The 25,495-nt window shown below is 39.9% G+C and overlaps 1 protein-coding gene across 2 annotated transcripts in view; it reads left to right on the top strand.

Annotated features, from left to right (window-relative positions):
- The first annotated feature begins 229 nt into the window (after positions 1-229).
- HPGDS (hematopoietic prostaglandin D synthase) overlaps positions 230-25,495 on the top strand; it is a 46,204-nt gene continuing 20,938 nt past the window's right edge. The window contains exons 1-3 of one of the 2 annotated variants that reach the window (XM_015450656.4): positions 230-310; positions 864-987; positions 13,876-14,017. In XM_015450656.4, coding sequence (XP_015306142.1) covers positions 13,885-14,017 — 133 coding nt within the window. In that variant the 5' untranslated portion in view covers positions 230-310; positions 864-987; positions 13,876-13,884. Of the gene's footprint in view, positions 311-863; positions 988-5,742; positions 5,785-13,875; positions 14,018-25,495 lie in introns of those variants that run through there. The other variant, XM_015450655.4, reaches the window with a different exon arrangement.

The following is a 25,495-nucleotide window of genomic DNA, read 5'->3' as shown; positions in this document are numbered from 1 at the left end:
CCAAAGTATACATAGTAAAATTGTATCTCGGAGGCCAGAAAAATATTTTTAGCATAATTTTGTTCATTGTTTTCTGAACAAAATTTCTTGTTACGTTGGTTCCAATGAAAACAGTGTTTCCTTTCCTTACATAGCTCTATGTTTTTTATATTCTTGTGTAAGTTTGTGTTGTAAGGATTGAAGCTTCATTTCATTACTGCAGTCATCTCTTAAAATTCTCCTTTCACTATAGAATTCTCCTTTCCCTAGGAACAGTGCGGCAAATGTGAGCTGTGTCATCAGAAACCAAGATTTCTTGATTTTCTTTCTTGTAAGTAGCTTGCTTTCTTTGTATCACAGGCCAATCTGAAAGTATTCTTCCAGAAAGTCTGTGTTTGATACGAAGGCATGCAAAGCCAATTTTTTTTTTAATACTTTAAGTTCTAGGGTACGGTTTAAGTTCTAGGGTACGTGTGCACAACGTGCAGGTTTGTTACATATGTATACATGTGCCATGTTGGTGTGCTGCACCCATTAACTCGTCATTTACATTAGGTATTTCTCCTAATGCTATCCCTCCCCCCTCCCCCCACCCCAAGACAGGCCCCAGTGTGTGATGCTCCCCTTCCTGTGTCCAAGTGTTCTCATTGTTCAATTCCCACCTATGAGGGAGAACATGCTGTTTGGTTTTCTGTCTTTGCGATAGTTTGCTCAGAATGATGCAAAACTAACTTTCAGAATAAAATGGTGAACAAAAGCCTGCTTAGGAGAAAGAATTCAGATCTTAAATTTGCTTGATATGTGCAGTTAGGCCAAAAAAAGTTGGATAATCCCAAGAAAATGTCAGCAAATGATTGTAACCTGTTTCTTTTCTTTCACTCTAGTAATCTATGTTTTGGAGGCAATCTCATGCAGTAATTAATCGCGAAGACTCTGAAGGCTGACTACTAGGTTCAAATATTGGATCTTCTGCTTGCTAGGTTTGAGACCTTGGCGCTAAAATCTTGAGTGAGTACCAGGTACACGATACATGCAAATGTCCGTGTTTGCTATTATTAGCCCTCTGTGGAGTCCTAGAAATTTTCTGACACCTTCTTATTCTCCAAAATTTCCTTTTTCTAGACTTCATGAGGAAAACACACCTCTTCAGATTAATCTGTTTTTGAAATATAAGAAAATTCCAAATATACGAATTCCTTTAATAGGTACATTTTGGTTGCCTCTTCTTGATAACTGCTAGGAGGACACTTTAATCTCGCCAAAAAAAAAAAAAAAAAAAAAGCAAAACAAAACAAAAAAACTCTCTAAATTACACTTTTGTTTGCATTATCTTAGTACCTGTAAATAGTAAGTCCATCCTGTGACCTGGGATTATCAGATGGGTGGCCTTCCTTTGATCTGAGAATCTTGCCTTTCTTGCTAGACTTGGGGACGAAGATAACTAGTGCACCTGTAACTCTCAGCCCATAAGTTCTGTGCCTTTTTGGACTTAGTTTCATTCAATTATCATGTAAGACAGAGAAACGTCTTCAGGGGGAAAATTATGTCACGAAATAATAGAGTAGGAAGTGACTCAGAGGTCACCAGGATCTCTCTTTTATTTTCCAAGAACTGAGGTTCAGAGAGGAGATATGACTCTTTTGGGGCCCACAGGACAGGGCACAGGCAGAGGTGGGACTTACTGCACAGTCCTTCCTCCTACAGTACAAGTTGTAATGATACAGAGGTGACATTCATTGATTCTGGAAAAATCTTGAAAAAGAAATCTTTTTCACGAACTCTTGTGAACGAGATTCAAATGTCTGAGGAATTTTCTATCTATAAATGCTTTCATGACAAGGCCTAGTCAGTTATGCAACCGCACTCAAGGGTGCATGCACCATTCGTGATGTTGTTTTGTAGGCATTCAATGCAATGTAGGCAAGTGCTTGGTTCAAGGCCTGGCCCACAGGAAATACTTAATGAATTTTAGCTATTTATATTACTATTATTTGCCTACATATGGGAATCCTCTTTTAGCCAAAAGGCTAGGTAGTGAAAGATTTGCTCATAATCTTGGATATAATTACCATATCATTCTTCACAGTATCTGAAGAGGCAGACAAGAAAAATAGCATTATCATTATTGAAATCTGGGAAAACATATACACTAAAATATTTGCAGGCATGTTTCGATTACTCAAGGAGGTTAGAAGCAGAAAAACATATTCTTTATTTCCTGTCTTTTCAAACCCAGGTTTAAATAAGTCAGTTTAACATGTTTTTAGTTTTTCAAATAACTAACTATAAAAAGAAAAACTGTTTTATTAAACAAAATATACAAAAGTAAACCAAACCACTAGAAGCTGAGCAAAGGAAGTTTTGTATGCTTCTCCTGGACACTTCCTCCCTTCCCCATTGACAGACTAGCTAGAAAAGGAGAAATAGGTTTGTTTGAACACTTCTCTTTTACCAAAATAAATAAAGAGGAACAAATATGTGGGCCACTTTTAAAAAATGGTATGTATTTTTCCATTACTTATCGAGCAACTGCTTGCTAAGCAAGGCACTAAGTGACTTAAATGCACAAACTCATTGAATCCTTTCAACTCTGAGTAGAATGACTTTTATCATCACCATTTTACAGATAAGGAAACTAAGGGAGCTGCCTAAAGTCCCAGAGCTTGCAAATAATGGAACTGAGATTCCTCTAAGTGGTCATGATTCCAGGATGAAACTCTTTAATCACTATCTTGTACAGTCACATTACTACACAGGTGGGCAAATAAAGAAAACAAGGACAGAAATGGACTATGATTTCATGTTGGATTTCTAACAGCAGTTAGGAATTTGCTAATTCAATACCACAGGATTAAAAGTTTTCCAACTTGAAAGCCCCAGAGAAAATGAAGACATAGTCATACAATTATAATAGACCTTCCAATAACTGTGTGGACATGATCATACAACTTGCCACATTTATTCACGGGTATTTCTCATGCAGTCCAGTCTGGATGCACAACATGATCCTGAAGGGTGTGTGGCATGAAGCCACTGCCCTGGAGAGCAGGGAACTGAGAGGTAACAATCTGTGAGGGGTTTGCACTTTGCCCTTGCCCTTTTCCTCCTCCCTATTCCAGTAGACACTTGGCTCCGTGCTCATCTCCTCAGGAGAAGATGAAGCAGGGTGAAAAATAAAAGTTGCCTGACAGCTACTTCCCTTCCTGCTGTTAGTGTCCAAAACCTAACCACAGAAAAGGAAGGAATTCCTGAGCATAGATTGTTGAAGGGAAATGATCTTCCCCTCAGGTGAACTGCGAATAACATTAACAATTGATCTCACTCATGGATCTCTAACTATGGATTAGACACACTTTGAAGCACGTATCTGTGTACTCATTTAATTCTCTAAAAGCCTATGAGGGAGTTATTACTAATGTTAGAATGCTCCATGAAGATTTGTTTTTGTCTGATTTTATTTACTGGTGTATCTCTATTTACATATTTATTTATTTTTGAGACAGAGTCTTGTTCTGTCGCCAGGCTGGAGTGCAGTGGCGCGATCTCGGCTCACTGCAACCTCCACCTCCTGGGTTCAAGCGATTCTCCTGCCTCAGCCTCCCACGTAGCTGGGATTCCAGGCGTGTGCCACCACACCCAGCTAATTTTTGTATTTTTAGTAGAGACGGGGTTTCTCCATGTTGGCCAGGATGGTCTCCATCTACTGACCTCGTGATCCACCCGCCTCGGCCTCCCAAAGTGCTGGGATTACAGGAGTGAGCCACCACACCCGGCCTCATTTACTGCTATATCTCTAGCATTCAGAACAATACCTGGCAAAGGTTAGGAACAAATAAATATTTATTGTAGAATGAATCTCCATCTAAAGGTGAAGGAGCTTAGGCACAGAGAGATGAAGTTACCTGCCCAAAGTCCCACAGCTGGTAGAAGACTAGGAGAGTTAGGGCATCCCCACCTGGGCTGGGAGAAGACACGAGAGGATGGGAAAGCCGTGCTTCCCAAGAATAGAGGAGCCCTGGGACCCCCTTGTGCCTCCAGGGTGGTGGCAAGACCACAGAGAAGAAGTGGCTCTGTTGGGTACTTGGCAGGTGGAATCTCAGGCAGCGTTGTGATTAAACTGCCACACTGGGGCAAGAAGGTAGCAAAATGAGAATGCTACAGGGGCTGCAGAGAGCTCCTGGAGTGGAGGCCATGCACACAAGGACAATGGATGCCTCTAGAGCAGCCTCTGTTGATTGGTGACCAAGGATCAAGTGGCTGCTCCTTCCCCAACCCATGATGTGTTGCTCTGCTTTCCTCCAGCCAAAACAACTGGTCGTAAAAGAGAAAATTGTAATACAAAATGAGAAAAGTGCTATTTTTTGTATACTTTTTTTAACTGAAGCAGCCTTGTATTATATATAGGCAGCATTATGTAAGGAAAAATATTAAATGTGTCATCAGAAGGCCTAGGTTTTAATCCTAGCTTGTCCCATCAAAAATTTGCAGGCAATTTACCTAATTTCCCTATGTCTGTTTCCTCATTTATAAAAATAGACATTAAAAATCATTGAGGTGAAGATAAAATGATTTTTTTTAAAAATGTAAGTTAAAGTTGTCAAAGATAATAAATGCATTGTGTAATTTTGTATAACTCCCACTCCCATCCCATTTGCACTTGATTTTGACACACATGTATTGTTTTTTGGTGAGTAAAGGGCTACACTGTGTCTTCTCTAACTTTTTACAGACTAGTATTTATATTTACTTTCATTTCTGATGTTTATACTAAGTGGATGTAAACATATTTTGCAAAATTAAAAGCACTTTCGAAATAAGAAATATTACATGATTGATAGGTTGCTATTGTTGCCTGTGGAGAATTTTCCGGAATTTGAAAGCCAGTCAGTCATTGAAATGTTTCATGGACAATCCTCAGGCTCAGTAAGGCCCAGGTAGGCATTTTGTTGGATCTTTTCACTGAGCTATCCTAATATTATAGATGAAAATAATTCCTGCACTAAGAAGTGAAAAAATAAATTTCTAAAATGTCTAGGCATTTGTTACTAAATTGTAAAAGGATCACAAACAAGATGAATTGGAAACTTCTACACTAGGTTTACTTTAAACACTTCGGCTTTTCTGAGAAATGAGAGTAAATGAAATAAACCAGCAGTAATGCAAAATCACAGTCCTTGCAAAAATGTGAACTATAAATTAGGGTCAGTCTATCATCAGATGTATATTAGTGGTCATGATGTGCCTGGCACTCCTCTTAGAACTGAGGAGACAATAGTGAAAAAGACAGTGAAGTCCCTGCCTTTACAGAGCTTACAATCCACTGGGAGAAACCAAAAGCAAACAAATGAAATACACGACATTGTTAGACACTGCCTTGAAGGAACATACAGCAGGTACAGGAGAGACTGTTTCTAAAATAGGGAAGCAAGTCACGTGCACATCTGCAAAGATGACTTCATTGCATTCAGGTTTTCTTATTCTCCAGGAGCCTATGGTGTAAGACTAAAAATAAGTGAACATGTAACAGTGGGCATACATATGCAGCTATAACTTTTGACTTTACCTTGTATGCAAATGTGTTGGGTTAGTTATACCCAGATATCCTGTATAACCAGCAGTCTTTGCAGGCTTGAACTGCCTGGCATGCGTGTTTTATCTAAGAAAAGAAGGAAGAGCGTTAGGTGGAAGGAAGTTGCCTGTCCTCTCATTGGTTTGTGATTATCACTTACTCATCATATAAACCCAAGGTGCAGTCACATACCCAGGGATACAGGACACGACAGACTCCTGAGAGACACAACACAGGTAAGTAATGTTATTGAACTCCACATAGATAAGAAATGAGATATGCTTTACTCTTTATATTAGGGTTTTTATTATTCTCATATCCTGTTTGTGACTGAGTAACTCTCTTGTGAGCTATTTTCATGATTGTGCTCACTCAGACCTTGTCTTACCCGGAGCCTCTCTATATATGTGAATATGTGAAAATCAAATAGTCATTTTTAAGAGAAACGTAGGTACAGGAGATTTTAAAAGACCTCTTCAAGTGGATTTTAACATAGAAAATATAATCAATGCTAGAGGAAAAATTCTGTCTTAATCAGGGTTTGTGACTACTTCCAGAATTTTCCCAAGTGATTCTTCAATCACTTGGACTGATGGAACAGAGAATTTTATCTCATGGTTCTTCACTTTCTTTCCTTTTTTTTAAAGTTTAAGAATTTTACTGGTAATATTTTCTATTATTTTAAGGCACATTTTGTTGAAGCATCTATGTTTTGATAAGAATTGCATCCTATCATCATGTGGCTTCAGAGATAGTTGAAGAGATTTACCCCAGGCCAGGAATTTCAACTCACAGCTCCCAAAGGCTATTTCAGTGATTCCTCTTGCTTTGGCTTTAATGTGAAACAGTCACTTAAAATGATATTTAGTTGATAGTTGATAAAAAAAAAAAAAAATAGAGCTTTCAGCTTGCTAATTCAAAGTTAAACATCCAGTGCTTGATGGAAATCAATATCTTACTCAGTCAACAATAATTCTTCTATTTCTCTATTGTCCTATAATTTAACTCCAACCTGGCAACTTTTCCAGAACTGAACTTGAAATGCCCAGGGACACTGTGAAATGAGGGAAATCAACATTCTTTACCACAAATGTTAGGGGTAATAAAAAGCCATTATTTAATGTCAGTATATGCAAGAAGTTCCCATGTGGACAACAGTATCTCACATGATTGCCATCTGAATCCAATTTTTACATTTCAGAACACCAGGATCTATAAAATAGGAGTGTAAACATGCTCTAGGCCATTACATTTTGTATAAGTTTATTACTGGGCAAGTTAAGATCTACATCTTACACTCAAAGAAGAGCTATAGCAAGTTCACAAGTAATCTTTGTTTTTATACCTCAAACTCAGATTATTGCACAATTAGTAAGCATGTAAAAAACTGTCTGGACTGCCCAAATATATTTGAATTATTGATGTTTCTTATTTAAGAGTAAGAGCTTAAGCTGGCTAACATTTTGTATTGAATTTTAAATGGCTAATACTTAATTCCTTATTTGCAAGTTTTCTAACCAACAAAATTATTCCAAAAGTTCTCTTTTTTGAACTAAAAATATTTTGGCTGAAGTCTTTATTAAGATGTTTAGTATAGGCATTGGGTATTAATTAGCCTGTGTTGTCAGAGAGTTGAAATTGGATTGTTGTCACCTTTCTGGCACAGAAACTAGAATTTTTGAGACTATTTTTTACTGTGCTTTTACAGTACTATACAGAATAGTATATTGTTAACTTGTTTTATTATAAAAGTTTGTAATTTTTTCAATGATTATGTGAAAATTGCCTCTGGGAATGAATTAATCAGATGAAATAAATCAGCATTGTATTAGTTAGTTTTCACGCTGCTGATAAAGACATACCTGAGACTGGGTAATTGATAAAGAAAAAAAGGTTTGGCCGGGCGCGGTGGCTAACGCCTGTAATCCCAACATTTTGAGAGGCCAAGGCTGGCGGATCACCTGAAGTCGGGAGGTCCTGGCCAACATGGCGAAACGACGTCTCTACTAAAAACACAGAAATTAGCCCGGTGTAGTGGTGGGGGTTTGTAATCCCAGCTACTCTGGAGGCTGAGGCATGAGAACCGCTTGAACCCGGGAGGGGAAGGGTGCAGTGAGCCGAGATCGCGCCACTGCCCTCTAGCCTGCGCCACAGAGCAAGACTCTGTCGGAAAGAAAGAAAGAGAGAGAGAGAGAGAGAGAGAGAGAGAGAGAGAGAGAGAGAGAGAGAGAGAGAGAGATTAGCTGGGCGCGGTGGTGGGTATCTGTAATCCCAGCTACTCCGGTGGCTGAAGCAGGAGAATTGCTTGAACCCAGGAGGCGGAGGCTGCAGTGAGCCGAGATCGCGCCATTGCACTCCAGCCTGGGCAACAAAAGCAAAACTTTTGTCTCAAAAAAAAAAAAAAAAAAAAAAAAGGACCCGGCGCTGTGGCTCACACCTGTAAACCCAGCACTTTACGAGGCCGAGGCGTGAGAATCACGAGGTCAGGAGATCGAGACCATCCTGGCTAACACGGTGAAACCCCGTTTCTACTAAAAATACAAAAAGTTAGGGGAGCATGGTGGCGGGTGCCTGTAGTCCCAGCTGCTGGGGAGGCTGAGGAAGGAGAATGGCGTGAACCCAGGAGGCAGAGCTTGCAGTGAGTCGAGATCAAGCCACTGCACTCCAGCCTGGGCGACAGGGCGAGACTCCATCTCAAAAAAACAAAAACAAAAAACAACAAAAAAGAAAAGAAAGAAAGAAAAGGTTTAGACCGGGCACAGTGGCTCACGCCTGTAATCCCAGCACTTTGGGAGGTCCAGGCAGGCAGATCACGAGGTCAGATGATCAAGACCATCCTGGCCAACATGGTAAAATACCATCTCCACTAAAAAATAAAATACAAGAATTAGCTGTATGTAGTGGCACACACCTATAATCCTAGCTACTTGAGAGGCTGAGGCAGGATAATCGCTTGAACTCTGGAGGCGGAGATTTCAGTGAGCCTAGATTGCGCCACTGCACTACAGTTCCACATGGCTGGGGAGGCCTCACCATCATGGCGGAAGAGGAAGGGATGTCTTACATGGCAGCAGGCAAGAAGGAACCAGAGCCAAGTTAAAGGGGAAATCTCTTATAAAATCATCAGATCTCGTGAGACTGACTTACTACCATGAAGTCAGTATGGGGGGAAACCGCCTCCATGATTCAATTATCTCCCACCAGGTCCCTCCCATGACACGTGGGAATTATGGGAGCTACAATTCAAGATGAGATTCTGGTGGGGATATAACCAAACCACATCAAGCATTATATAAAGTTAAAAAAAGCTACAGGAAAGAAAGGGAAAGAAAGGAAGTACCCAAGATAGTACTTTAGAAAACACTGTTATTTCCCATGTAAAATAGCTTATTTCCTAATGCATATATTAATATTAAAAGTTAAATCTTCTGCACGGGATAGCTATGTTCATATGAGTTTATATATGTAAATTTCTATCCAGGGTATTTATTAGTCATTTATGTATGTGTTCTTTGAGAAACCGTATAGGTTTTTTTTCAAACAGAATTCTAAATGAGCTTTTTATCTATCTGTTGAATTAGTAACTTTACACAATATACTTTGGGGTGTAAGGAAGTCAGTGGTTAATTTTAGATGCAAAGATCTTTAGATGTAAAGATCTTCAAACACTATCAGCTTTTAAACTTCATGCTTCTGTATCATTTCAGGAAACATGCAGTTTTCTCTACATGAGATTCTTAATACAATGACAGTGGAAGGGTTCAGAAATGAAGCTAACAGGAAACACGGGACCAGAATGATATTGGAGTTTTGCTATGCTAGTCAAATCATGGAAGATAACCTAGATGTTATTTCTGTGTACGATAGAAAGTCGGGGTCTAATTATGCTTATTTTCCCTCTATTGTCTCAGAACCATTTTAGTCTAGTTTCTTTATGTCCTCACTCTATGTCATGTCTGTCCTATATGTGAGGTTCTGTTTTAAGACAATGCACCTCTGAACAAATATTGCATTACAAGGCTTTTATCTAAGTCTTGCTCTCTGGTACATCAGGTCTTCCTCTTCTGTTCTCTTTTTTTGTTTGTCCTGGCTATTTTGGTCCTTAGCATTTCCATTTGAAATCTAGGATCCAGTTTATCTGTAGAATCTCTTGAATTTTAAATATAGACAATCATTTTGATTGCAAATGGATAGCTGTGTTGCTCCCTTCCTACTACTTACAAATGTTATTTATTATTGTCTTACATTATTGAATTAGCTAGGCTGTCCAGCATTATGCTGAATAGTAGATGTTATAGTGGGATTCTTGTTATTCCTGACATTAAAGAAAATGCTTTTATTGCTTCACCATTATGTATGTTTGCTGTAAGTTTTCAGTAGAGACTCTTTATACGGTTAAGGAAGTATTCTATTACTAGTTTGCTAACAGGTATTTTATTTTGTTGTTTTTTTCATTTTGCTGAGTTTTGATCACAAATGAGTGATAATGTTACAAATGCTTTTTAAAAGCATTTAGTATCTATTGAGATGATAGTGTGTTTTATGATAATTCTCTTTCTTTTTTTTTGAGAGAGAGAGTCTCACTCTGTCACCCAGGCTGGAGTAAAGTGGCACGATCTTGGCTCACTGCAACCTCTGCCTCCCAGGTTCAAGCAATTCTTGTGCCTGAGCCACCTGCGTAGCTGGAATTACAGGCTCATGCCACCACACCCAGCTAATTTGTATACATTTTTTGTAGAGACAGGGTTTCACCATGTTGGCCAGGCTGGTCTCAACCTCCTGACCTCAAGTGATCTGCCTGTCTCGGCCTCCCAAAGTGCTGGGATTACAGACGTGAGCCACTGCACCCGGCCTGGTTTTTCTCTTTTAATGTAGTTTATTATACAGATGGATGTTCTGATATAACATCTTGTATTCCTGAGACAAACAGAAAATATAATCATGCAAATAACTACAGAAATGTCATATAAAAAGTACAGCTTCATTAATGAGTTACAACTGTTGAAAGAATATTTTAAAAGGCAAGATAAGCATTTGTTAGCTGCTATTGGGCCTCTGCCAAATCTTAGACTTCAAGATATTTTTGCAGAGAAATATAGATAACTGCCAACCTATGCTGAGAATTTTTAAATGTCTTCTTTACTTGAGTCATATACAATATAAAACAGCATGATTTTGAAAATTAACAACAATAAAAAACAATCACTTTGTTTTCATGCAGAATTCATCAGGTGGACACTGATATCTATGTGGTAGTTGATTGAATGAGAAAAGGTTGTATGTTTAACGTTTAATGCTGTTAACTTTTTTTTCTTTTTTTGAGACGGAGTCTTGCCCTGTCCCCTAGGCTGGAGTGCAATGGCACGATCTCGGCTCACTACAACCTCTGCCTCCCGGATTTCAGTGATTCTCCTGCCTCAGCCTCCTGAGTAGCTGGGATTACAGGTGCCTGCCACCAACCCCAGCTCATTTCTGTATTTTTAGTAGAGATGGGGTTTTACCATTTTGGTCAAGCTAGTCTCAAACTCCTGACCTTGTGATCTGCCCACCTTGGCCTCCCAAAGTGCTGGGATTACAGGCGTGAGCCATGGCACCCTGTGTAATGCTGATAACTTTTAATGTTGTAGGAGAAAATATAATTTCTTCATGCTGTGGAAACATTGACTATGCCAACAAAACCAATAAAAAAATTTATATAGAATGCTTTTCAAATAGAAGCTGCAGGCTGGGCACAGTGGCTCACGCCTGTAATCCCAGCACTTTGGGAGGCCAAGGGGGGTGCATCACCTGAGGTTGGGAGACGAACCTGAGACCAGTCTGGCCAACATAAGTGAAACCCCGTCTGTACTAGAAATAGAAAAATTAGCCAGGCGTGATGGTGTATGCCTGTAATCCCAGCTACTCAGGAGGCTGAGGCTGGAGAATTGCTTGAATCCAGGAGGCAGAGGTTTCAGTGAGCCAAGATTGAGCCACTGCACTCCAGGCTGGGGGACTGAGTGAGACTGTGCCGCAACAAAACCAAACAAAATGAAACAAAACACTAAATAGAAACTGCAACTAATAACCACACTTTTTCCACTCTGTAGGCCTTTAAAAATTGTTTTGATATTTAAAACAAATAGGTCCAGGAATTATAACAATTATGCTTTTCCTGGATAAGAATAATCTCTTAATTATTACATTTTTTATTAACTATTTTGGTGCTCTTAGACCTTTTCCATTATTTATTTCTAAGCTCAACATTTCTAAGTAACCTGGAAAACAGTTCCATTGTTCTGATGGGCATTTCATTCAGTATCCCAAATTCGAACTCCTTTATATGTATATTTTTCCCCCAAAGAAATTTGTGGCTATAGATCATGGAATTCTTATTAGTTTACTCAATTCTTGTCTCTTTCAAGGACTTCCCCACATATCTATACATGTGGTGAGTGATACACCTCAGTTGGGTGTAGACTAGACTGGCTGATGCAAACTGGGCAGGAATGATTGGCAGTAGTACCTCTCTCATTTTAGCAAGGAGCACTAGCTTCACTCCACAACATCTGACACAAAAACCAGGGCCAGAAAAAATGGTTTTGCTAGGAATTACCATCACCGTCGCTTCCTGAACCTGGCAGCTTCTAGATATGCAATGAAACAGTTATTTCCAGGTCATCCTCTTCCCACTAGACTCCAGGAATATATAAACTTAAAGTCAGGACTTGGCAACCTGGATTTTTATGATTTGCGTTTAACCTTTTATATGATGTGATTTATTTTTATTTTTGGAGATGGAGTCTCACTCTGCTGCCCAGCCTGGAGGGCAGTAGCGTGACCTTGGCTCACTGCAACCTCTGTCTCTGGGGTTCAAGCGATTCTCCTGCCCCAGCCTCCTGAGTAGCTGGGCTTACAGGCACGCAACACCACACCTGGCCAATTTTTGTACTTTTAGTAGAGACGGGGTTTCACCATGTTGGCCAGGTTTGTCTCGAACTCCTGGCTTCGGGTGATCCTCCTGCCTCAGCCTCCCAAAGTGCTGGGATTACAGACATGAGCTGCTGCGCCTGGTCTGTGATGTGATTTTTGATGAAACCTTGTTTTGAGACTTGAGCCCAACTTTCCTTTTTATCTAATTAGTAGTCCATTAATGTTCTTTAAAAACTTTCTTAGTAGGGAATAAACTATTTAAACGCACCACTTTAAATAAATAATCATCTTTATATGCTTTCATTCATTTAGTTACCATAATTATTATCTTTAGTGTGCTGTATTCATAGTGTTTATTCTTGAATACAGAATGAGATCAAAGTCATTACTAATGCTAATGATTAAGTTTGCCATTGTGCTATGTACCTTATATGCATTACCTCATTAATTTACAAATCCATGTTAATATCACCGTTTATCAAAAGTGGTCTTTGAAATTCAGGGAGATTTTAACTGGCCAAAGGCCAAATTCAAAGAATTGAATTTCAAATGAAAACATTTCTCTCTCAGTTGTTTGATCTTACAAAATTAAAATATATTCCACTACAAGTGCTTAAAGTCACTAACCATTTATAAACAATGAAAATGAAGATACAAATCACTGAAAACCCATAAGATTATAATGACTGAATTAGCTGGTATTAGCAAACATTTTGAAATGTAAGAATAGTTGGCTTTCTTCCTCTACAGAGGGAATGAAGGAAGATTGTCAGCAGAGGTCTTGAGATGGGGTGTGTTTTGTGGTGCAAGTAACCCAGTAAAACCCAGTAGCATGGATGCAGTCAGAGGGAACCAGAGAGCAGTGTTTCCCTAGGCCTTGGATGCCTAGAGGGAAAGCCACAGGTGAGGAAAGAGAGGCAAAGACAGGTTGGCATGGCACTCACATTCCTCTTGCGTGTGCCCAGCCCTTGGCTGTCCTTTCCCAGATGTCCTCATAAACTCTGAGCTGTGTCACAAGAGCAAACAAAACAGGCAAAATATCAAATATTACGCATTACCAGTGACTAAAAGCAGGGCAGAATCATCTTAAAGTGGGAAGTTTTTTTTGCTCCATGCTCTGAAGGTTGGTGTGTAGCTACCCACTTAATCTGAATATTTTTATAAATAAAGTTTGAATTTGGTTATTTCACTGTAATGTTCTAACTAGTGCCGAGAGAGAGAGAGATTCATGATCTGATTTCAACCGAGTTTCCCCATATGTAATTAGATAGTGATTTATAATTTTGGTTTTGAAATATCCTCTAATGTCTCCAGTTATCTCAAGAGATGCTATAAAGTTTTCCAAAAAATTCTGAAGAAAAGTATTGAGACATCTCTAGAGGGCTCTAAAAATAATCCCTCCCTTTTTCTTTTTCCAGAATTGCACCATGCCAAACTACAAACTCACTTATTTTAATATGAGGGGGAGAGCAGAAATTATTCGTTACATATTTGCTTATTTGGACATACAGTATGAAGACCACAGAATAGAACAAGCTGACTGGCCTGAAATCAAATCAAGTAAGTAGCACAAATAATAAATGTAGGAAAAATATGCTTTCAGAACCTTTTGTTTTTCCTCAGGGAAATGAAAAAAAAAAATCAAGGTTTTCGAAGCTCATGTAGCTTTAAATTGAGAAGCAGCAGTTCAGACAAACTAATTAAATGCTGTGTGATAGAGCAAATTTCCTATTAGAGGTGAAAACACAAACCTTACAGAAAGAGAATATAAAGGTAAACCAGTATAAAGCTTTATCAGATGAGAAGACGAGCTGAAATAAACATGAGACTTTTTTTTTTTTCTATTTTGTCACTGAGATAGATGAAGTGCAAAGAGTTTAGATTATTTTTCCAGTTTCACGACCCTAGCAAGTAGAACTGAGTTTCAAACCCAGGTCAGTTTAATACCAAGCTCAAGCTATTTGCACTAGACAATGCCAAAACAACACGACTAGGATGACAGGCCTATTAACCATGAACTGCCACAGCCTTTGGAAGTACGAGCTCCTTAAAAGTCATTGCCCTTATAACCATTCTTTTTCTTAGCAGAGACCTCTTCTCTGGTGAGATAGCGTATCTTATTTCTTATTATCACGATACTTTACCATTAATATCCACAGGTTTCTTCTGATATCAGAATTTGCACGTGGGATTTTAAGATGGTGAATATATAATAGGTGAACATTACTTTTATCCACGAATTAATTAGACCAAGATGGATAGAAAGGTGCAGATATTACATGTAACAAATTTTGCCTGTTAGCTTTGAGATGTAAGTTCACTGAGTGCCTCATTCCCTATTCTACTTGAACTTTTCATTGTTACTGAAAATGGAATTTCTGTATTTTCTTAATATTTCCATAGATTTTCAGCGTGGAAAGGAATCTTAAAGTTCATGATGCTTAGAATGTAGTTTCAGATGTTTTAATAGACAAAGACACAATGTCAAATTGTCTTAAAAAGGATAGAAATTTCATTTACACAAAACCCCAAGTGGGTATCATGATTTTGCTCCATATAGTTGTCAAAGATTAGGTTTCCTGTTGATCTGCCACCCCTTGGTGTCTTATTTACACAGTGTGAGATAGCTCATGCTCCTTCCACATTGTAGCTCAGAGAAAGTATGAAGGAGGGAGGGGACACCTCCCTTTAAACAGCATGACTAGAAAGTTGCATATGTCACTTGGTAAGCCCAATGGTCACATATCACTTCAAGGAAAATTGAGAGATGCTGATTTAATTGTGGATAATCATTTACATAGCTAAAAATCCAGAGTTTTATTACTCTAAGAAGAAAGGAAAGAACAGGTACTACTAAGGAGCAGTTTCTATTACAAATGTTATTTGGTCTCATCTGCTGTCCAATTTAGCAGTGCTCTCTGGTGCTTGAAACCTGCTATGACACTCTCTCTGCTAGAACCTAGAAAATCTCCAGTCAACACATTCCATCATTGGATACTTGTATTAAAATGTTCTCCTGGACAAACTTGGTAAATTGCACACACGAGTTTACATTTTCTCTCTTTAAAACGCTTTTTCTCTCCTTTAATAACATTGAAGTACTTCTAAAAAGGGCCGAAGTCCATAAGGACAAAGAAATAAAGCTTGAATGTAGATATGATAGCACACAATTCTGGAAGCTAAAAAGCAGGCCAAAGAATGGTAGGGTGACTTAGTAGGCCCAAAGTTCAAACGTAAACCTTGAGGAGGAGAAGGCAAGCTAAATCACAGAGATACAGAAAAAGGCTCATGAATTTGTAGTAGCAGATAACTCTAAAAGTTGCGCTGACAGAGGACTGAGTGGAAAAATGTTGATGGAGAGTTTTTCTTGACCTCTTTGTCGGACTTGTGCTGGGGTGCCCCATTTACTTCACCCACTGCACTCAATCCCTTGTGGGAGGGAGCATGTGAGCGAGCAAGCATGGGATCCAGCTGAGCACTTTGGGCACTGGCAGGAGCAAGCTCTGCACGGGCCGTGCAGTGGCACCCAGGTTGGGGTGCCTGCGACCCCTGAAGCTCCAGAATGCATGTTACAATGCTCTCTTAGCCCTGCCATCCATGGACAGCAGAGTGGTATCAGCTCAGTGGGCCTCTTGCCTCGTCACATGGGGTAGCTGCCTTCCACCAGCAAGGGCAAAGGGCCAGTGTGACAGCCTTTTTTGGGTCCCTGTACTTGGTGGGTCCTGAGCTGTTGTCCAGCGTCCAAGAACAACGTCGTCCAGACACTTGAAGGATGTTGAAGGCGGAAAATTTTATTAAGTGAAGGAAATGGCTCTCAGCAGAGAGGGGAGCTGGAGAGAGGACAGAGTAGGCAGGTAGTCTTCCCCTGAAGTCAAGTCCTTTCTCCTCCGAAGTCCAGCCATCTCTCTGAAGTCAAGTCAACTCTCTCCAGCTGAGCCCCTTCTCTTTCCTCTACCAACTGAGTCTGGGGTATTTATAGGCAGAGGATTGTGGGACGGGGTGGGCTGTAGGTAGTTTTGGAAAAGGCAACATTCAATTGGTAAAAAAGCATTATTCAGAAAGAACCCATCAGGAGACAGCAGGCAAACAGGAATAGATTCTCTCATGCTGGGTCATAGGTTTCAGGCTTTTTGGCTTGAAGGTGGGGTTTCCCTGGGGACCTGCTGTTGTCTACCTAGAATTTCTCTGCCTCCTGCCTCTATCAATGTGAAGAAGCACTGTGACCACCATATCCCTTCTCCTCCCTAGAATAAGCATGGAGGTTACTCTCAGGGGAGGATAGACCAGAGGCTTCTGGGACAACAGACATGTCTGAGGACACAATTTTATAATAAAGGTGGGATTCAATGGAAGTCTAGAAACTAAATGGTGAGATCCATAGCACCTTTCTTCTGCTCTACAATCCAGGCTAATACTCCTCAAGCAGAAATTGGAGAAATTCTCTCTGGGGAAGCTGATCAGCCCAAGGTAATGAACGAATGAGAGTTTCTTAATGAAACAGCCCAGCCCAATCTGTTGGCAAGCCCCTCCCATGCACGATGAGCTTACAGGTAGTTTTTATTTCTTTGCTTTTTAAAACATAAATGGCAATCAAAAATCAATAGATATTTGAGAAAAATCTAACAGAACACATACCTAAACAAAGAAGCAGAAAAAAAGCAACTCTGAGGAAACCAAGATGATTTAGCAAGAAAAAAAACCACTTCAAACATTTTTTAAAATCCTGAGAAATAAGAGAAGATATTCTATACAAGAACACTGTAATAGCAAACTAAATATGGCCTTTGTATGACTATATTTGAGTCCTTGTAGATGAACTGTAACCTAACTTAATAGGTAGACAAGATTAAAACCTAACTTAGGAATATGCACCTATAAGAAGAGCTGAGTCTTGGCCAATCCCAGCAGCCACACTTCAACCACTCATATACTGCTGAGTGTTCAGACTGTGTTCAAATAAGGCAAACTGTGGGCTGTAACCAATCTAGTTGTTTCTGTACCTCACTTCCAATTTTTGTATGTCACTTTATTTATTTATTTTTTGTCTATTTGTTCTGATCATGAGGCATCCCCTGGAGCCTCTGTGAATGTGCTGTGATTCTGGGGACTTCCCAATTTGCAAATCGTTCGTAGCTTAGTTAAACTCCTTTAAATTTAATTCGGTTGAAGTTTTTCTTTTAACAACAGGGTGCTGTCAAAAGAAATGTTCAGAGACAAACAGTTCTTGAAAATTAAAAATATGATACAAACACGTCAATAAAATGACAAAAAGTAAAGATTTTTTCCAGAAAGTACAAAAATAGGACAAATAAATGAAAAATAAAAGAAAGAAAGGAAACTTGAGGCTCAGTTTAGGAGGTCCAACTTTCAAATAAAATTCTGGAAAGGGAGAACAGAAAATAGAAGGGAGACTAATTTTGAAAGACTGTTCCTTATACAAAGTTGAGATCTGTCTCCTTATAGCTTTCACAGATTGGTCTTGGACTTATAATTTTAATCCATGGAGAACCAGATTACTCCTTCTTTTACAACCAAATAGTTAAAGAAACCTAATTTCTTTAAATACATCATAGAAAAAAAGCTATTGCTGAGTGGTCAGTTTAATACAAATGTTCCGAGTGAAGATAAAGGTCTTTGGCAGAATTTGTAATTGGGTCCCATTTAATTCATGCATCCGATACCTCAACCTAGATAACAAATTTTGGAACTTCCTTGTTAGTTTCTCTGGTCATCATTGTGAATTTTAGTCCAACTTTCCCATCCCTGACTCTACTTCTTGATTTAGATGCCATTTTCTCTGGACTATCTGAGATCTACAATCACATCCATGTCCAAAGGACAATTTTCTTTTCTTCCTTGAGTGCTCATTTATATTCCCTGATTTGCATTTCTTCACCACGTAAGTAGGTGTCCTCCAAACAAGTTCCTGTTACTGTACATCTGCCATTTAATGTGTGATACCTCTGGAGAACATAGTGTTTAAGGTACAAGAACAGCACAGAGCAAAATGGGACCATCATCCCTGTCACAACACTAGACATCATTGTAAGACATTCTGCCAAGATCACAGTAGTTACTTTGCCAGCCACATCACATTGAGGCCTCATATTTAGTGTAACAAAATTCCTTAATGGTTTTTAAGCTTTAGAATACTCCTATTGACACCTCCAACAACACTGGGATTATTATTTTTTTTTCTGGAATCAAATGAAGGACTTAGCATTTGTCTTCTTAAACGACTTCCTGTTAGATGCAGCCCAATGTTCCAGTTGTGGGCAGTTATCCCAAGGTTGGCTTGAACACTTCCAGTAGCTAAAAGCTCACTATCTCACAAGAAAACACATTCCATTGTCAATTGCTCTAAAGCAAACAAAACTATTCCTCATCTGCCCTTTATTCTACTACCCTTTGATTCTAGTTTCACATTTTAGAGGTAGTCAGAATAAGTCAAATTTTTCTTCTATTTGATAGTTCTGTCCTATTTGAGGTGGTTTTGTTCCACTTAGCTAGTTTTATATCCTCCAGGTGAAGAGTGCCAAGGTTCTTCAACCAATCCTCAAAAAAATAAGATTTTCAAACCTCTCACTAACTTGGAGACTATTCTCTGAGCTTGCTCTGATTTTTAATATCTTTCTCAAAACATGGCTCATAGAACTAAGAAAACAGCTGAGCAAGGGTTCCAAGTGACCTCAGTGTGAAGCCTACTTTTACCAGGTGTGTGACCGGGGCAATTTATATAACCTCTTAACTTCATCCCCTCATTTATAAAATGAGATAGTTATCACCTACTTCATAGGGTTGTTGTAAGTGAAAGAAGACCTAATGGGCATGCTGAATATTTAGTACAATGCCTAGCACAAAAAAAACCCTCCCTGCCAAAAAAGATTAGGCATTTTGATTCCCTCTTGTTCACATATTTTGCTTCAAATAAGACATTCCAACTCACTTCAATTTCATTTGAGACTTTGTTTTGCTCACTGAAGTATCTCAGGCACCAAAAATAGTAGTTGGCACACTCAATACTTGAAGGTAAGTACTTAGAGGTATTTTTATTCCACATGTGAAGTATGATTCTCTTATACTTATTTAGGTGTGCATATGAAAGATACTCGAAGGAGATACACACAGTTTAATAGTTGTGTGAAGGTCATCCGAGTGTGATTGCACTTTATTATTTTCTCTCTTTAAAAATAATTTTATGTCTGAAACTAAGGCACTGGTTAGGAAACTTGTGATCAATACGCATAGCAAAGTATTATGTAGACATTAAAAAAATGATGTTTCATTGATTTAGAAAGATGTTTAAAAGACATTATGAAATGAAAAATGATTTACAAAAGATTATATGCATTATAATTTGTTTTAAAATATATATGGGAAATCAATTAAAATATTAAAATGGTTAAAACTATGTGACTGAATTATTTTTATCAGTTTATAATTTTTCTGTAATAAATGTATATTACTTTGTGACAAAAATATAATAGGTTTAGATAAGAAAACAGTAGGATTTACAGATAAAATATTAATATGGTATCTGCTATCAGTCTGTCTGATATTTGTGCAAAAATGCTTGCTGCCTTGATATACATTTCAAATAGGCCGTCATCAAAATGAAGCGGGGCTTCAAAATTAATGACTAGAGGTACCTGACACTCACCTCCTCAAAGAAGGATCAAAATAGCAAATAAATAACCACACATCTAATAGAGCATCTAAGAGAGAAGACTGGAATTCAGCTGGGAAGTGATGGGAAACTTCTGAGGCACAGAAAGAAAAGGAAGCGAAGCTGCTGACTTGGCTGGAATCAGCTCGAAGCCAGGAGGGGCTCCCCATTGTTGGGAAAAAGTAAGAGAGATATCCCCAGTGGTCCACATTTACTCCACAGACTCCTGCAATTCTAGTCATGGGAGAGCCCCCTTGGGCCTTTTGGGCCCTGAGACTAGGGTAGGGAGTGCCTGGAGTCCGTGTGAGAATATTGTTCCAGAGAGAAAGTTTGTGCTGTGTCCTACACACCCCCTGAGACCTAAGTAACTGCAGCATGGTGCCACTTGGAGAACCCAGTCCCCACCAGACTATATTTTTGCCCTGGAACCCAAAAGCCCCTGCATCTCCCCATCCTTGGAGCCATGCTGACATCCCCCTACAACCACCCAGAGGGCTGCAGCATTGCAATGCTGGCTTCACTCAGTGTTGTGGCTGGGTCCCCAGCACTTTAGCCCATTTGGTGTCCTAAACCTGGGGGAATGGACAGTGTTGCATATCAGAGAGGCTGCTGCTGTAACATAGGAAGCTAAAGCATGCACTCTCCAGAGTCTGAGAGCTGCCTGCCTGGGGCTGTTGCCACAGACAGCAAACATGCCTTCTCTAACATCAGGGCCACAATGTACCCACATGTGCCTTTATGAAGCCTGGGACCAGCTCACCGATATGCCATTGCAGGATCTGAGGATAGTACTGCCCCATCCATCACCACTAGCACTTACATACACCATCTGGGGGCCTGAGGACCAGCCCACCCCTCCCACGACCACTGCCACTGGCACCCAAGCACATTATCCAGGGGTCTGGGGAACAATGTGCCCTGCCTGCTGCCACTGGCACAAACATGCACTATCAGGAGACTTGAGGACAGGCCCATCCTGTCTGTCACTGCTGCTGCCAATTTCTGAATGCATTGTCCAGTGGCCTGAGGATCAACTTTCTCCACCAGCCACCACCAGTGCTTCTGCACATTATCCGGGAGCCTGAGGTCAGGCCTGTTCTGCTTGCCACTATCACTGGGACTCACATGCATTGTCTAGGGGGCTGGATCTGCCTTGCCCAGCACTGCTGGTACCAGTGCATCCCATTCAGGGGCCTAGGAATCCACACACCCAGCCCACTGTAGCCACTGGTGCCTAAGGACCAGTCCACTTGGCATCCCCCTCACTAGCAAACCCTCACCACAGCCTCCACTAATAACTACAGCCTAAGCCACTGAGAAACTCACAGGCACCACTGACGCTGACTATAGCTGAAGAAATCATATGAAGACTACATTATTGCACCCACTCAGAATCAAAGCTAAAGTACCCTACTCAACCAGCACTATAGATACATCTATAGGAAAAAGGTTTCCCTATAAAAATCAATCCATAAAATTGAAAGGAGCGACTATCATACCAGATGCACAGAAATCAACATAAAGACACAAGAAATATGAAAAAGGAAGGAAACAAGACATCTCCAAAGGAACACAATAATTCTCCAGTAACCAATTCCATAAAAAAGGAAATACATAAAATGCCTAAAAAAAGAATTGATAATAATGGTATTAAAGAAACTCAGTGAGATACAAAAGAATAAGGATAATACAAAGAAATCAGGAAGACAATGATCTGATTGAGAAATTTAAAAAAACAGATAGATACTATAAGAAATATCCAAATAGAATTCTGGAGCTAAAGAATTCAATGAATGAAATAAAAAAAAAAATACAACTAGAGCATCAACAGTAGACTAGATCAAGCAGAAGAAATTCTGAACTTGAAGACAGGTCTTTTGAAATAACCCAGTCATACTCAAGAAAAAAAAAAATGGAAGAAAGCCTGCATTACATCATTTGGGACACCATAAAGCAACCAAATGTTTGAATTTTGGGATTTGGGGAATTCCAGAAGGAGAAGAGATGGACGAAGACATAGAAAACCAATTAACCAAATGATAGTTAAAACTTCCCAAGTCTAGCAAGAGATTTAGACATCCAGATACATGAAGCTTGGGTAAGATTCAACATTAAAGTCATTAAACATGAAAGACAAACTGTCAAAACCCAAGGACAAAGAGAATTCCAAAAATAGCAAGAGAAAAGTATCAAGTCATATGAAAAGGAATCCCCATCAGACTAACAGTAGATTTCTCAGCAGAAATCTTAGAGACTAGGAGAGAATGGAATGATATGTTCAAAGTGCTGAAAGAATAAATAAATAAATAAATAAAACCTGCGTACCAAGAATACTATGACCAGCAAAGTTGTCCTTCAAAAATGAAGGAGAGATCTGTGCCACGATGGCCAAAGGGGAACAGTTCCAGTCTGCAGCTCCCAGCGTGACTGACACAGAAGACAGGTGATTTCTGCATTTCCAACTGAGGTACCTGGTTCATCTAATTGGGACTGGTTGGACAGTAGGTGCAGCCCATGGAGGGTGAGCCAAAGTAGGGCAGGGCAGTGCCTCACCCAGGAAGTGCATGGGGTCAGGGGATTTTCCTTTCCTAGCCAAGGGAAGCCATGACAGACTGTATCTGGAAAATCGGGACACTGCCACCCAAATACTGTGCTTTTCCAATGGTCTTAGCAAACGGCCCACCAGGAGATTATATCCCGTGCCTGGCTCAGCAGGTCCCATGCCCACGGAGCCTTGCTCATTGCTAGCACAGCAGTCCAAGATCAAACTGTGAGGTGGCAGCCTGGCTAGGGGAGGGGCGTCTGCCATTGCTGAGGCTTGAGTAGGTAAACAAAGTGGCCAGGAAGCTCAAACTGGGTGGAGCCCACTGCAGCTCAGTGAGGCCTGCCTGCCTGTGTAGACTCTACCTCTGGAGGCAGTGCATAACTGAACAAAAGGCAGCAGAAACTTCTGCAGACTTAAACATCCCTGTGTGACACCTCTGGAGAGCAGTGGTTCTCCCAGCATGGTGTTTGAGCTCTGAGAATGGACAGACTGCCTTCTCAAGTGGGTCCCTGACCCCTGTGTAGCCTAACTGGGAGACACCTCCCAGTAGGGGCCGACTGACACCTCACACAGGCTGGTGCCCCTCTGAGATGAAGCCTCCAGAGGAAGGATCAGGCAGCAATATTGGCCGTTCTGCAATGTTTGCTGTTCTGCAGCCTCCAGTGGTGATACCCAGGCAGACAGGATCTGGAGTGGACCTCCAGGAAACCCCAACAGACCTGCAGCTGAGGGTCCTGACTGTTAGAAGGAAAACTAACAAACAGAAAGGAAGAGCATTAACATCAACAAAAAGGAAGAGCATTAACATCAACACAAAGGACATCCACACCAAAACCCCATCTGTAGGTCACCATCATCAAAGACCAAAGGTAGATAAAACCAAAAGATGGGGAGAAACCAGAGCAAAAAGGCTGAAAATTCTAAAAACCAGAGAGCCTCTTCTCCTCCAAAGGATTCCAGCTATTTGCCAGCAACAGAACAAAGCTCGATGGAGAATGACTTTTGACGAGTTGACAGAAGTAGGCTTCAGAAGGTTGGTAATAACAAACTTCTCTGAGCTAAAGGAGGATGTTCGAACCCATAGCAAGGAAGCTAAAAACCTTGAAAAAAGATTAGAAAAATGGCTAACTAGAATAAACAGTGTAGAGAAGACATTAAATGACCTGATGGAACTGAAAACTATGGCATGGGAACTATGTGACACATGCACAAGCTTCAGTAGCCAGTTTGATAAAGTGGAAGAAAGGTTATCAGTGATTGAAGATCAAATTAATAAAATGAAGTGAGAAGAGAAATTTAGAGAAAAAAGAGTAAAAAGAAATGAACAAAGCCTCCAAGAAATATGGGACTGTGTGAAAAGACCAAATCTACGTTTGATTGGTGTACCTGAAAGTGACAGGGAGAATGGAACCAAGGTGGAAAACACTCTTCAGGATATTATCCAGGAGAACTTCCTCAACCTAGCAAGACAGGCCAACATTCAAATTCAGGAAATACAGAGAATACTACAAAGATACTCCTCAAGAATAGCAACCCCAAGACACATAATTGTCAGATTCACAAAGGTTGAAATGAAGGAAAAAATGTTAAGGGCAGTCAGAGGGAAAGGTTGGGTTACCCACAAAGGGAAGCCCATCAGACTAACTGCAGATCTCTCGGCAGAAACTCTACAAGCCAGAAGAGAGTGGGAGCCAATATTCAACATTCTTAAAGAATTTTCAACTCAGAATTTCATATCCAGCAAAACTAAACTTCATAAGTGTAGGAGAAATAAAATCCTTTACAGACAAGTAAATGCTGAGAGACTTTATCACCACCAGGTCTGCCTTACAGGAGCTCCTGAAGGAAGCACTAAACACAGAAAGGATCAACCGGTACCAGCCACTGCAAAAACATGCCAAATTGTAAAGACCATTGATGCTAGGAAGAAACTGCATCAACTAATGGGCAAAATAACCAGTTAACATCATAATAACAGGATCAAATTCACATATAACAATATTAACTTTAAATGTAAATGGGATAAATGCCCCAAATAAAAGACACAGACTGGCAAATTGGATAAAGTGTTAGGACCCATCAGTGTGCTGTATTCCGGAGATGCATCTCACATGCAGAGACACATGTAGGCTCAAAATAAAGGGATAGAGGAAGAACTACCAAGCAAATGGAAATTAAAAAAAAAATCAGGGGTGTTGTGTTCTAGTCTCTGATAAAACAGACTTTAAACCAACAAAGATCAAAAGATACAAAGAAGGAAATAACATAATGGTAAAGGGATCAACTCTACAAGAAGAGGTAACTATCCTAAATATAAATGCACACAATACAGGAGCACCCAGATTCATAAAGCAAGTCCTTAGAACCTACAAAGAGACTTAGACCCCCACACAACAATAATGGGAGACTTTAACAACCCACTGTCAGTATTAGACAGGTCGATGAGACAGAAGGCTAACAAGGATATCCAGAACTTGAACTCAGCTTTGCACCAAGTGGACCTAATAGACATCTACAGAACTCTCCACGCCAATTCAACAGAATATACATTCTTCTCAGCACCACATTGCACTTACTCCAAAATTGACCACATAGTTGGAAGTAAAGCACTCCTCAGAAAATGTAAAAGAACAGAAATCACAACAAACTGTCTCTCAGACCACAGTGCAATCAAATTAGAACTCAGGATTAAGAAACTCACTCAAAAACCGCACAACTACATGGAAACTGAACAACGTGCTCCTGAATGACTACTGGCTAAATAACGAAATGAAGGCAGAAATAAAGATGTTATTCGAAACCAATGAGAACAAAGACACAACATACC

Source organism: Macaca fascicularis, chromosome 5 (genome assembly GCF_037993035.2).
Source record: "Macaca fascicularis isolate 582-1 chromosome 5, T2T-MFA8v1.1".
In the NCBI taxonomy this organism is placed as follows: Eukaryota; Metazoa; Chordata; class Mammalia; order Primates; family Cercopithecidae; genus Macaca; species Macaca fascicularis.
The sequence above is the reverse complement of the archived record's forward strand: the minus strand, read 5'-3'. Positions and strand labels throughout refer to the sequence as shown.